Source organism: Molothrus aeneus, chromosome Z, assembly GCF_037042795.1.
Source record: "Molothrus aeneus isolate 106 chromosome Z, BPBGC_Maene_1.0, whole genome shotgun sequence".
Taxonomy (NCBI): Eukaryota; Metazoa; Chordata; class Aves; order Passeriformes; family Icteridae; genus Molothrus; species Molothrus aeneus.
The window spans coordinates 62,861,637-62,875,223 of record NC_089680.1 but is presented as its reverse complement, the minus strand read 5'-3'; the positions used below and the strand labels follow the sequence as shown (position 1 = coordinate 62,875,223).

The following is a 13,587-nucleotide window of genomic DNA, read 5'->3' as shown; positions in this document are numbered from 1 at the left end:
AGTCAGAATATGGATTTAATGCCAAATGTTAGTGCTCCACCTGCCTTTTCTTTAACTAGGAAAGCAGAGGTGGGAGGCCATGGCTGCAGGAAGAGTTAAGACCCATAGGAGGGCTTAGATTTGGCCTATTTGAGACTGAAAAGACCTCAGGCATCACTCCAAAGCCACAATTTTTGTTCTCCTAAAGCTGGTAGCCTGTGTACCTGCCACTGGTGCAAAAGCTCTCTTCGTCTCCATGAAGAAAGGCCATATGTGCTACTGTAGAGTGATGTACACAATGTCCTGTGTCTGGGCTCCTGACAAAGCCAAAATTTCCAGGATAGCTTTGGGTTGTGCCTCTCCTTCCCCAAGCACCTTCTATAAGCACCTTCACCTCACTTATGGTGAGGCTTTTGAAGAAGTAGAAATGTTTTACTTACTAGCATGGCCCATATAGCATTTTTTCAGACTGAGAGGCAAGTTCTGACCGAGAGAAGAAGAGAATTCCATACTGCAGGTCTAGAGAGAGCCATCTGCAGGGTTGGGCGGGTCTTAGCTTTGCTTTTAATCAACTTTACTATAAATGGTTCAGCTTTCTTCTCTGCAGTATTAGCATGGTGTGAGGCAAGCTCCAGAGCAAAGTTGCCATGAGGTGGTACAGGAACTAAAAATTGTTTTGCTTATCTACTTCCAGCATGCACGTGCACACACGTTACACGTAACTATAAAAAGGATTTTTAATAAATGCTCTTTAAAAAAATACCAAGTGTTGATGTTCAGTGTACACACAGGCACATGGACACACTCATTTTGTCCTAATAGTCTTTTGAATGAAGGAGCAGATAAAAACAAATGGTCTGAATATCTTTGTGAATTACCTATCCTGGAGGAAGAATCTGGTCTTAGTATCTGGAGCTCATTTGTGTTTTAGGGGGGCTGTGAAGCAGGGTTTCTCCTGGCTCCAGCAAAAAGTATAAGAAGATAAGACCAACTTGCAATAGAAGTTTGATAGTTTGATTTCATCATGGCTGTCCACTATATGTGTAAAATCTTTGCATGTGCTTATCTTCGGTAAAGAAAAGCAAGATGAAGCAAAGTATGCTTTGGCATCCTTCTGCATCAAACCTATGTTTATCACACTGTACTCATCCTAACAGAACATATGCATCTTTCTTTTAGGAGCTCCTTTCAATCCTGCCAATGCAGGCTGCAATTTTGAGGAAGATCTGTGTAATTTCTACCAAGATCACAAAGATGGCCCAGGATGGAGCAGAGTGAAAGTGAAGCGCAATGTGTATAGAGCAGGAGATCACACTACTGGATTCGGTGAATCAAAACTGCTTTCTCCTAGAAGAGTCAAACTATATATAAGTATTGTTTAAAAGGTTAAGCTTAACCTGTTGTAACATTGTTCGCTCTCTTAGGTAATACCACTGGCACAATGATTAGCTTGCCTCAGTGCAACTCTCTGCCATTAAAGATCAGCGCTCACAGCTTGGTCCTGTCTGGAGCTCTGGCTGTGCTTCCCCATGTGTAGAGGACAAAGGTCACCTATTGAATAGTCAGGCAGGACCACAAATCACAGTATCTTCACTGTACTGCTCTGTAGTTGCTGGAGGGATGAATCAAAAAAAATATGGAAGTAAATGTAATAATAGGTTAATGCATTTTTTTTAGAGAGCAAAAGTGGTCATTTAGCTCTTCTAGGCTTAGAATAGTTGGCTTTTTTAAGGGAGAACATAAATATTATGTAGTGAAACCACATGCTGAAAAGACTGTTAATAAATTCTGAAATTCAGGCATCTCTTTGAGTAGAGTATTCATGGTTATTAATCATATGCACTGAGGTCTCAGTTCTTTATACATGGTGCAGGGAATAATAGGCTTTGTACCACACCCTCCTTTTTTTTTTGTCTCACAGTGGTAACCCTGAAAAGGCCAGTTTTCCAGTGAGGCCAGCAACCCAGGGAATTTTTCGGTTTAGATTTGATAAGTGCTTATTTCTGGTAACTTAGCCATGTGCTAGTTTAGCTAGAAGCAGACAGGATGCTTTAGGAAAAAAAATGGTTATTTTCTGTCAGAGTGTGATAATCTATTTCTTGCCACTTGGAACTGTTTTTATAACCCAAGTCTGATGCAATAACAGAAGCTGCTTTAATAGCAAATTAGATGTACTAATACCATATTAAATACAATAATTATGCTTTCTTGCAGGCTATTATTTGTTGGCAAACACAAAGTTTACATCACAGCCTGGATACATTGGACGTCTGTATGGCCCGACCCTGCCAGGAAACTTGCAGTTTTGTCTGCGTTTTTATTATGCCTTATATGGGTTTTTCAAGATGAGTGGCACTCTTGCAGTTTATATCTTTGAGGAGAATCATGTTGTTCAAGAGAAAATCTGGTCTGTCTTGGACTCTCCAAAGGGAGTCTGGACTCGAGCTGAAATCTCCTTCAAAAAGCCTATGCCTTGCAAGGTAAGACTCTTCAAATTTCCCGAATTCTGAGAGGAGATTTTCCTTGCCTTCTCGGAGTTCTTTGTTATAGGATTAATCCTAAGTGAGCTATACCTGCAAAGTGAATTAGCTGGAGATTTCACCAGAGCAGCTCTAACAAAATCCGTTTGAGTCTTAGTTTCTCAGCATGCTCCACATCCTCTCATTTTTGTTTGCTTGTTTCCTATGTGCGTCATATCATCATTGCACTCAATTGCAGATTTTAATTAATCTAAAAAGTACTGGTAAGTTCTGGTCAAAATGGGGAGCTGATCCTCCTTCCCTAAACTCAACTGCTGGGTTACAGTATGAAACTAGAAGTCAGTGTAAATGAGAGCAATGGACTTAAAGAATTAGCAGTGTCTCCTTGGAGAGGTCATTACATCATCTCAGCACATCAATAACACATTGGTACTTGGCATCACCTCCTGAGTTAGTCCTTAAGCCATTGTAATTCCTTATCTCCACTCTTTTTTCAAAGACTGACTTTTGCACAGATTTCTATAAGTGCTACTTCTGTATTTATGCTGATTTCTCTAACAGATTTTCACTATCAGTGAGTCATCTACAGAGAACCAGATGGATCACTGCATGTTAACCAGAGTGTGACAATATGTTGAACATTTGAATGGAAACTTGTCTTGCAACTCTCAGTATTCCTAAATTAAAGACAAACATAAATATTTTCTCCACTAAAAACTAGTTTTTGAAATAACAGCAGTTACTGACCATAAAAGGTCAAAAACCAGTTGCCTAACTCTGTTGACAGGCAAATTTACATTTAAAATTTCAGTCCTAGTTGTTGGGTAGTGTTTTATGTCAGACACCTGGTATCTTAAAGTTTCAATGTGTTTTTTATGTACTTTATCCATAAAACATAACAGAATTTGTAATTCCCTTTCAAGTGTTAGAGAATAAAAAAAGAATTTTATTTGTGCCCAGCAAGTGCATACTACAAAAGTTTCTCAGAGTATCATCCCAAGATACTTGTAGAGAAGTTAAAATGACAAGCTTATAATTTACTTTTGTCATCTCCTGTTTAGGTATTTCTTTATTACTTCTGGAAAGGTTTAGTGGCATAATCAACTGCATGAGTACTGATGACATCTGAGCATGACTGTTAGAACTGGTTGACAGTCTTGGAGGTTGCAGGGTTTTTAGCATCAGACATATACATGGAAAATCTTTTCCAGCATGAATTTGTGAAGAACAATTTTTGTTTTCCTAGAAGTCAGGATATGTAAAACAGTTGTGAGGAAGCTTGCCTCACTGCTTCTGAGTCTGAAGATGTGTAGAAGGGGGAGAAAAACTATGCTCTGCAGAATGGTTTATTGACCTCTGTCAATTCTTAAAAACCTTCTCTGGATGCTTCAGGTCTTGTGAAAGTCTTCCTTCCCATGGAAACAAGTTGCAAAATGTTTCTGTTGAGGAGGCATTCCTCAAATATCAGAAAATATTGGGAGATTTATTGGGCTTTACATAAGTCAGCATGTGTTTAGCAAACCATAATTCAGGCACCCCTTAGCTAAATAGCTATGTATTTGACAGGGGGTTCAGTTCCTAAGGTTTTCCTTAGATAAACAGAAAAAAATGGGTTAAGTTCTGGAACATATTAAATGGAAAAGTACATCAAGGTATGTTTACAGATGGGAAGGTAGCATAAAAAATACAAATATTGCCAAAGTTTAAGCCTGTCTGCTTAAGGCAGAGGGTGAAAACCTGGTGTAGTTACAGGCTGTCTGCTCATAATATTTAGAAGTAGGCTCAAATGCAGTTGCACAGGGAATTTGATTCTGGCTTTTCCTTGCAATCTCATGTCCAGCTCTTCAGCCTTAATACTTTTAAAAGTCTTTTCATGCTTTATTTTGTTTATTTTTTCTTTTCCAAGGCAACAGAAGGAAACAAAGTATTACTGTGTGGTACTGTGTAAACACTCAGGTTAGTTATCTGTGAAGATGTGTCTGCCTAGTAGTGAAATAGCTGGCAAAAACCACATTACACATTTCAGTGTAGGGCAGCTGTGGAGGTGCACCAGAGCATGTTTTGGCTGGTAGAAAGGAGTGGTAGGAACCAGCAAGTAAGGGATTACACTTCTGGCTCTGGAGGGAGACAGTCCTGAGAGACATGACAGAAGCTTGACCTCTCTTGTCCTGTCTCCTGCAATCTGTCCTGATGTCTCTTGCATCCTCACTGAGGCATCTTTATTTTATCTAACCTGTCCCATAGGCAATGAACCACCCCTCTGCCCCCCACCCCAGTCCTCATCTTACTCTCAGCTCTGGACAATCCAAGTTTTTTTTTTTTTTCCCTGTAATATTATTCATGTTCCATTCTGTTTGCCCTGCTTGTCCCATTTCTTACAAATTTTAGTTTCTCAAAAACTAATGACTTGACAGAAAAGATAGCCCTGGCATAAAGATCAGACTCTTGACACTTTTCTGCTTCTACTCCAAAGCCTTGGAGTGCTCAAGCTTTTCACAGAATTTTTTTGTTTAATAGGGGCAAAATAAGCCCTTTTTCCTAGCCTTGTTCTTGGAAATGATGGAACTGTTTTGGATTAAATCTTCCAAAACAAGGCTGTACCAAGGACCTAGCATGGAAAATCTGCGCTGAGATCATTGTGTCTTGGCAGTCTTATAGACAAGTGAAAAACAGTCTTTCAGTGGAGAGAGGTGGTCTCAAAATAAGATAGGGCTGCCACCTTTCCTCTAATACAGACGTAGTGACTGATGAGCCTATTTTATTTTTTCCTGAGATGTATCATATGTAGACTTGGATGATAAGAAGTTGTACAGTAGTTTGGCTGAGCATCTTCTTGGTTACCAGGAGCCACTTTTGGATCGGGTCAGCCCATGTGGAAACAGTAAACAGTCTCCTGGCACTTCCTTAACAGCTGGTCAAGTCAACGATAATGTGTCCTGAAGGTCAAAATTATTTTTTCAGCCAGAAAACAATTGCTATAAAATAACCAATTACTCACATCCTTCATCTTTTTTCTTCTACAAATACTACTCCCAAAGCTTTGAAAAATATAAAAAATCCATCTAATACATTTTAGTTTTGATAGCATATTTGTTTGCATCAGGACAATAAAAAGATGCAGATTTTCAGTTCTTGGTTTCTGTAATGGTTTTTGCAAGTTCTGTTTGAATTAGCTAACTGCAGTCTGGCACTAGTTGATGGTTTGAGTTCTGTGAGCAGGAAATATGAAGCTGGCCAGCTGGCTTTAATATGACATTTCGAAAATAAAATGTTTTAAAGGCTAGGCAGGTATGATCCAGCTAAGCAAGTCATAAATTTCTATACCTACATATATATATGTGTGTTTGTGTGCATATATATTTATATATATGTGTGTGTGTGTGCACATACTGTAAATGCACATGCTGATAATGCTAGTGAAAAGGCAGGGAATTTAAAATCCTGATTTCCTAATTTGTACTTTCAGCACTGTCTCAAAATATTGATTTATACTGTACCCAGGGAATCAGTGTGAGAAGAAAGAAATAAAAAAAAAAATTCTAATGTTTTTTGACATCACTTAAATCCTTCATGGTTTATTGTATAAGACTCTTTAAGGGCCGCATGAAAACCTAAATCTGAATTATATAGATTATTTTCAGTTGATAGAATGTACTGAAATTGATCTTTCATGCCAATACATGTCAGGAAAATGTAGGAGCTAACTGGAAGAAAATTTGACATATCATTTGCATCCTTGAGAAGCTCACATGAACTGTGAAGCAAGAATCTACATTTTAATATTGTGTGTATGTGTGTGCGTGCGCGCGTGCGCACGTGTGCATGTGTATGTGGGTAAACACCAGCATGGAAAAATATTTTTCTTATGCAACTTCACAACGAATTCCAAATACCTAGATTAAAATGAAGGTTTGAGTTCAGTTGGGTCTGCTTTAATCAATTCTGCTCATTTTTGCTAGATTTGGGTTACCATTCTGAAGCTCAGGTTTTTGAAAGCAAACATCTTGTGGTTTTTATCCATCATGTAAGCTTTTGCATTATTACCTGGTAAAATAGTGCTTGAACCTCCCAAAGGGTTCAAAATCAAATCCTGAGAAAGGTAATTGGCATAATAGTCTATTCTACTACCCTATCTAGCCATGGCTGCATTTTTGTTTTTTCATTGCATAAGTATTCTCTTATTCCTCTTTGATGGTTTTTTCCTCACTCTCTTTACTTGAGTTCATCTGCTTGCTTTCTCTTATCCTCCATAAGTAATTTTAGTTGCAGTTGTGAGAAAGGAACATGAAGTGATTCTGTGTTGCACTTGAATATTTACATGTTTTAAAACAAAGAAAAGAGAAGACTTTCTCAAAACTTTCCTGCAAGATGCTGTGGAGGCCAATAGTAGACATATATTTAAAAAAAAATTAAAAAAAAAATGGAAAATAGACCTCACAGTGACTGTAACCACAGTGGTCCAGTTGTGACCTCCAGTTCAGCAAGTTCTTCAGCTTTTTTTGGGTTGGACATAATATAAAAGCTTTAGTGCTGGTTTGTTTCTTGTACTGTTTTCCCTAAATATCTGTTATCACCCTGCTGCCTTCTGATGCCGGCAGTTTATATATAGACACAAATGGGATGGGGCCGCTGGGATCAGTGTCGTGAGCAATTTATTTTCAGCATCAGTCTCTTTACATGGTTATAACAATGGAGAGGAGAGATGCTAACAGCTCGCTGGTCCAGCAGGAAGCCAAAGAAACTTAATGTTACAAGATACCATAAATGCGTCTCAGCCAATTACATAGAGTAAAAGCATACTGACAGTAGTTCAATCACCTTAAGCACACGGAGCTTTGGTTGAAACAATAGTAGCCTATTCTCAAACACAATAGCTCGTTTATAAGAGACAACGAATAAAGCTCTATACATAAGCATAACCTTCTAGATATCTACTAAATAAACTTGTTGCAACTTAGAAAGCCAAACTACACAGCTCTATTGTTCTATTTCTCACGTCTTCTCTACCACTTAGTTATCTTTTTCTGCTGTGTTAGCACTTCACAATTCCTGCTGCATCTGAGGCCTGTCTTTTTTACCACCTTCCCAAAACCCTCTGGTTTTTATAGATTCCCACAATTCCCCCTCTCTGTTGACCCAAAAAGAAACCTTCATGATGGTATTGTATACTACTTGTGTTTCATAGCCCTACTATAATATTTTTACTTACTATCTGCTTAAGGCCTGTTTTTGCGGACACTAAGCATTGCTATATTACAGCACAGCAACTTAATGCTGTGAAGGCCCAGTCAGTGAAAAAGGTATGAATCACGTCTGACATTGGTTGCAAGTCATTGTTCAAAAAACTCTTGTAGATTCCAGGGTCTTAACTCAAAACCCTCTTCCATTTCTATACCTTCAATCTACCATTTCCGTGAGATTTTGAACACTCTCTGTAATTCCACTTCCTATTTCTCTCTCTTGTATGACAAAAACTTTTCTGACCGTTTTGTTCATCATTCGTCACACACACTGAAGTATGCACACTATCAATATCACTATCAAAACACCCAATACATAGAGACTTATCTTGCAAAGTTCCCTTAGCCAAGGTGCAAAGCTTCATTCTTGGAACAGATCATCCACCATCTTCTTTAATTTGGGCTGTCAAATCTTTCAGTTTTTGTATGCTTTTGTGGATGGGTTCAGAATGATTGGACAGGTTCATACAACACAATCCTTCAAATTCCTCACAATCATGTCCTTGTGCCAGTAAAAGAAAATCAATTGCTGCTCTCTTTTGAAGGGTAGCATGTCTAACACTATCAACATTGGTCAACATATCACTAATTGCAGAGGATGTGGCATTAGTTTGTTCACTCAGCCAACATCCAACTTGATCTAATTGTTTCAATGCCATTGCTGAAGCCAATTGGGGTAAAAATATACCTGCGGAAACCCTCTTGCAGCTTTCAAAGCATGAAATCACTTTTACAGTTCTCATCATAATGATGAGCAGATCTTGTTCTCCTTTGTTTCTTTTTCATGACCTCTTTAGCTGTGGGTGCAATTACAGTGAGCATCCCAATGCTACATGGGCCACCTTCAAGGTGTGATGGAATGCCTTGCCAAGCCCTATCTCCACAAATGAACCAATATCTCTTGGGTAATTGTCGTGGATATTGGTCAGCCTCAGAAAGCACATCCCAGCTGTTTGAAAAATTATACCAAAACCTTAAATTTCTGTATGCAAAATAATGAGGAGTAACATTGTACTTTGGAGGATCACCTTTTCGCCAAACACTAGCTGTGAAGATAAAGCAAAAATCCATTGTTAAAGAACCAAGGATTTCCAGTTCTTGGGGTTCAGATGCTGCTCTGGGAAGTTTTTTGGCCCAAACGTTCCAATTCAATGCGGGATCGTTTCCATTATCAATCTTACCTGGCTTACCATTGGATTGCTTTTTGAGGAAAGGCAAATCTTTTACTGGCACACCAACCAGACAGGTTGAGAAAGGTTTTTCTGGTTCTGAATTAGACAAACATATAGTATCCAAGCCTGCTGTCTTGGCTAAGGTCACCCAAACATTTGTTTTTGGTTGTTCCACAGGCAAATCTGCACGACAAAAAACAATTAAAACCCACCAACACCAACATACAACTTGCATTTGCTCCATCTTTTTCATGAGCTAAGTTTTGGCAAAATTCTCACATATATATAAATTTTAAAACTTTGATTTTAGCCTTAAGATAAGATTTGACTTTGAAAATCCAACAGAGGGGATATATAACTTAACAAAAACAAAAACCCAAACTTTTGCCAAAAATCAGCTCTACTAAACAAACATTTGACATACAATTAACACACTTATAAATAACATTAACACAAAAGTTTGCAGGTTCCACCAATGCACAAGGAATGTCAGGAGTGACCCGGGATCCCTCTGTTCGGCTCACGTCTGCATACTTGCTTCTTTGGTTCTGGACTCGTCAACACGTTCTGGGGTGCGATACGGTTTGACATTTTTGGCTGGGACCCACTTAATTCCTGCACCTGTAGAGACAGAAGCATACCCTTTGCCCCAGGTGATTTATCGGAAAGGTCCTTCAATTTGTCCAGACTCAGGATTTCTAATTAAAACGGGGATTTTCTTTCAGTTTTGCCTGTGTGTTATTTGAAAAATGCCTAAAAATTGGTGGATCAGGTTCTGCAACCGAACTGTTTAAAAAATTAAAAACATACAAAGCTTTGTTCAGCCTCATCTGAGGTGTGACCTCTACTCCCCCTCTCTGTTGATCTAAAATGTGTTTTAATGTTTGATGTGCTTTTTCAATTGCTTGGCTTGTGGGAGAGTGAGGAATACTAAAGATGTGGCGAACACTTCATTCTTTTAGAAATGTGGCTAATTTTTGAGATATATATGCAGGACTATTGTCAGTTTTTATTTCTTGGGGTACACTCAATGAAGCAAAAGCTTGCAGAAAATGATGACAGGCATGATTACTTGTTTTGCTTATGTGAAGAGAAGCAAAAATTGCACTAGAGAACGTGTCTACTGAGATATGAATATTTTTAAATTAATAAAGGAAGGATATTTAGTGATGTCTGTTTGCTATAACTGCAGGCTTTGTAAACTTTGTGCGTTGACAGCTCTTGTAGAAACAGGAGGCTGTACAAGCTGACAGTCAGGGCAAGTACTGATGATTGCTTTAGCTTGAGTTTTGGAGATTTGAAACATTCGCACAAGTGCTTGTGCGTTTTGGTGAAAAAAGGCATGACTCAGTTTTGCTTGTTTAAAAATGTTTGGCAAAGTATTTGAAATGACTATTGTGAGTTTGTCTGCTCTCGCGTTTTTTTCTACTAAAATTATAGGAAGCGAAGAATGAGCTCTGATGTGAGAAACAAAATATGGATTAGTTCTATATTGCAAAGTTGTAAAAATATATGAAAGCTAATGATATAAAGTATCAATACTAACATCTTTTAAAACTGACCTTTCTAATTTCTTAACTACATTAGCAACATAAGCAGAATCTGTGATTAAATTAAAAGGTTGTGGAAAGAGCTGAAAAGATTGAACTACAGCAGTAAGTTTAACAATCTGAGGAGACCCTTCTACTATTTGAATGTCTGACACTCAAGCATTAGTTTTTTGGTTCAACTAAGTTACAACTGATTTGTGACTTTTGCTAGACCTATTAGTGAAGAGAGTTACTGCATTTAAAGGTTCTTCACTTAATTTAGGTTTTTTTCTAAAACTCAATTTTGCTTGCAATAATTTGTGAGCTGGGTAATGAACAGAACAAACACTTGGAAAATCTAAAAATGCATACTGTAAATCATCAGAGTTTTGCATTGCTTAATAATCTTTTTTCAATGGTAAATAGATAACTGCAAAGTTTTGACTTGCTCAAGTTAGCAATCTGGTTTTGGTTTTGATTACAATTTGTGGCAACATTTTTTGGAAACCTGTAGGGAAGAAAAATCTATTCTATTATCAACAAAGGATTTGGCTCAGAAGGGTCTCATTGAAAAATTAGACCACAAAGTTGCATCTTTTCTCTTAAAATTGCAAAAAAGAAAGGCTTGTCTGGAATACAGCGATGTGCTTGTCTTGTTTGGAGAGCTTCTATGACTTTGTCGAGGGCTGCACAAGCTTCAGGTGTTAAGGTTCTTGGAGAAGTGATGTCACAGCTTCTTCTCAGTAAATCAAAAAGTGGATTCCGTTTGTCATTGGCGATTTCTAAAACGGGCTTGACTCAATTGATTATTCTCAAAAGTTGTTGTAAGTTTTGCAAATTGTTGACACTGGTCTGGATCTGTACTTTCTGCGGTGTTATGGTCTTCTCAGTCATCTTCTATCTCAGATACTTCTAGGGTGGAACTTCTGGGATTTTTGTTGCAGAAATTTCAAGTCTAGTATTTTGGATTTCAATCACAACACTAGCACAGGTTTGCTCTATCTCAGACTGCGTTGGAGCTGTGATGGGCAAATCATCTATGTAGTGTAGAATCATGGATCTTGGAAACTTCTGTTGAACTGGAGACAGAGCTTGAGCAACGAAATATTGACAAATTATAGGCAAATTCTTCATTCCTTGTGGCAATGATTTCTAGTGATATCTCTGCACGGGTTCTCTTCGATTGATAACGGGAACAGAAAAGGCAAATCTTGGAGCATCATCAGGATGAAGTGGAATGTGGAAAAAACAGTCTTTTAAATCAATGACAATGAGAGGCTAGTGCTTTGGGATCATTGATAAAGAAGGGAGTCTAGGTTGAAGAGGTCTTATGTCTTTAATCACTTCATTGTCATAAATCAGGTCATATGACCTGATCATCTTCAGGTCATAAAGCAACCTCTAGGAGTCTGATGTCTTTTTGTGGATGATGAAAACTGGTGAATTCTAGGGACTATTTGTAGGGGCGATGTGACTTTGCTGTAATTGTTCTTTTACTAATTTTTTAAGGATATTTAATTTTTTCTCTGTCAAAGGCCATTGATCAATCTATATAGGATGATCAGTTTTCTAGGTCAACTTTAAAGAAACTGGTTTATTTCTTGTACTGTTTTCCCTAAATATCTATTATCACCCTGCTGCCTTCCTTGTACTTGAGCTGAGTATCTTTGGACCTTTCTTCTCACATCATCACCATGGTGATGCTCAATGTTAAATTAGTCTTGCATTTATTTCTCTTTGCTGGCAAGAAATCTGTGTTTCCTGCTTGTCCACCAAAGTCACAGGTAAATGACTAAACTAATCTTGGATAAACAATGAAAACCTAGATCTCTGTGATCAAGTCACTAGTGTAAAAAATACAGTTCTCCAGTCAGGTGCCAACTGAAGGAGGGCAGACATTCTCATCCTCACCTCTTCCTCCTCCTCCTCCTCCTCCTCCTCCTCCTCCTCCTCTTCCTCCTCTGAAAAACTCACACTTGTGTCAAATAGAAGATTTTTTTGGTACTGTTCCAACAAAACCTTTATCAGTCTTCCCACAATAAGATATGTACCCTAAAGAGGCTGGAATTAGCTGCATTTTTATAGAACAGTCCTGTCATTCCTTCCCTTACCTTTTAAAATGAAAAACTTCTTGAAGAACAGTCACCAGAAATGCCTAAAATAAGAATGGTAGAGTTAGTTTGGAAACAGTAGGATAGTGCTGCTAAGTGGGAACCTCAGTTCCTGTGGTGCTTAGTACGTGGTTATTGAAACAGCATACTTGAAACTAAAAAGCTTACTCAGGTTAGGAAGCAGTGCCTAAATGGCTTGCATCTTCTCAGTTGCTAGGCAAGGTGATATGTTGCATGAAATATTACACATCTCCTTTTGGAATCTCCAATTCTTAATGGTCAGGAAACTGTTTAACGAGAATGGGGATAGAGCCCTTACAGTAGATTTGTGGAGATCTGTGAGGGTGGTCAGGGACAGATGAGAATATCAGTGTCCTGTGTATATTTGTGTGCAGGCAGTGTTCTCTACTAGGCTGTGCAATCCAGCAAGAGGAGATGTAGGATAAACAGCCTGTGGCACTAGGTTATTTTGTTAGCTTTATGTTTCTCTTTCATTGTTTGTTTCTGCCCTTGGACAAGAAAGGTTTTCAAAAATACTTGTTCAACTGTCACAAGCTTATTACCAATGTTATCCAATTATTTACGTAGAAGCTTTCACATTACATTATTTTTCCAATAGAAGCTCTTTGTATTTACATGGCAAGAAACTGAACTTGCCTGGCAAGTGTCGTTTTAAATCAATCTGTTTTAAATGATAGAAGCTTGCAGATGTTCTAATTTTGGCTTACTTGAATTCTTGATAAATGAGTTTCTGACTGTTTAGGCCAAAGAATACAAGCCACTTAAAATCTAGTTTTATTTAAGCTGGCTATGAGTAATTTGGTCTACACTTAAAACATCTGTATTGAAAAGCCCTGAGACAGTCAAAATGGTTTTCCCATCCCCTGTGTGGTCAGTCCTTGGCTTACGTGCTTATATGTAAGCTCTTTATTTGCATAACTGACTGAAAAGTCAGGCTCCCTGTCTTGTGTGAAAACATCTTGACTGCTTCTTCCTGTCAGGTCACACTTTTGTTTCTAGTATTCAAATTATTTTTTTATTTTGTAATACTTTTGTCACTGTGAGGAAGTTAAAAC

The 13,587-nt window shown here is 38.1% G+C and overlaps 1 protein-coding gene across 1 annotated transcript in view; it reads left to right on the top strand.

The window, feature by feature from the left end:
* MAMDC2 (MAM domain containing 2) overlaps positions 1 to 13,587 on the top strand; it is a 59,667-nt gene that overhangs the window by 37,397 nt on the left and 8,683 nt on the right. The window contains exons 8-9 of the mRNA XM_066569391.1: positions 1,159 to 1,305; positions 2,194 to 2,459. Of these exons, the coding sequence (XP_066425488.1) occupies positions 1,159 to 1,305; positions 2,194 to 2,459 (413 nt within the window). The remainder of the gene's footprint in view (positions 1 to 1,158; positions 1,306 to 2,193; positions 2,460 to 13,587) is intronic.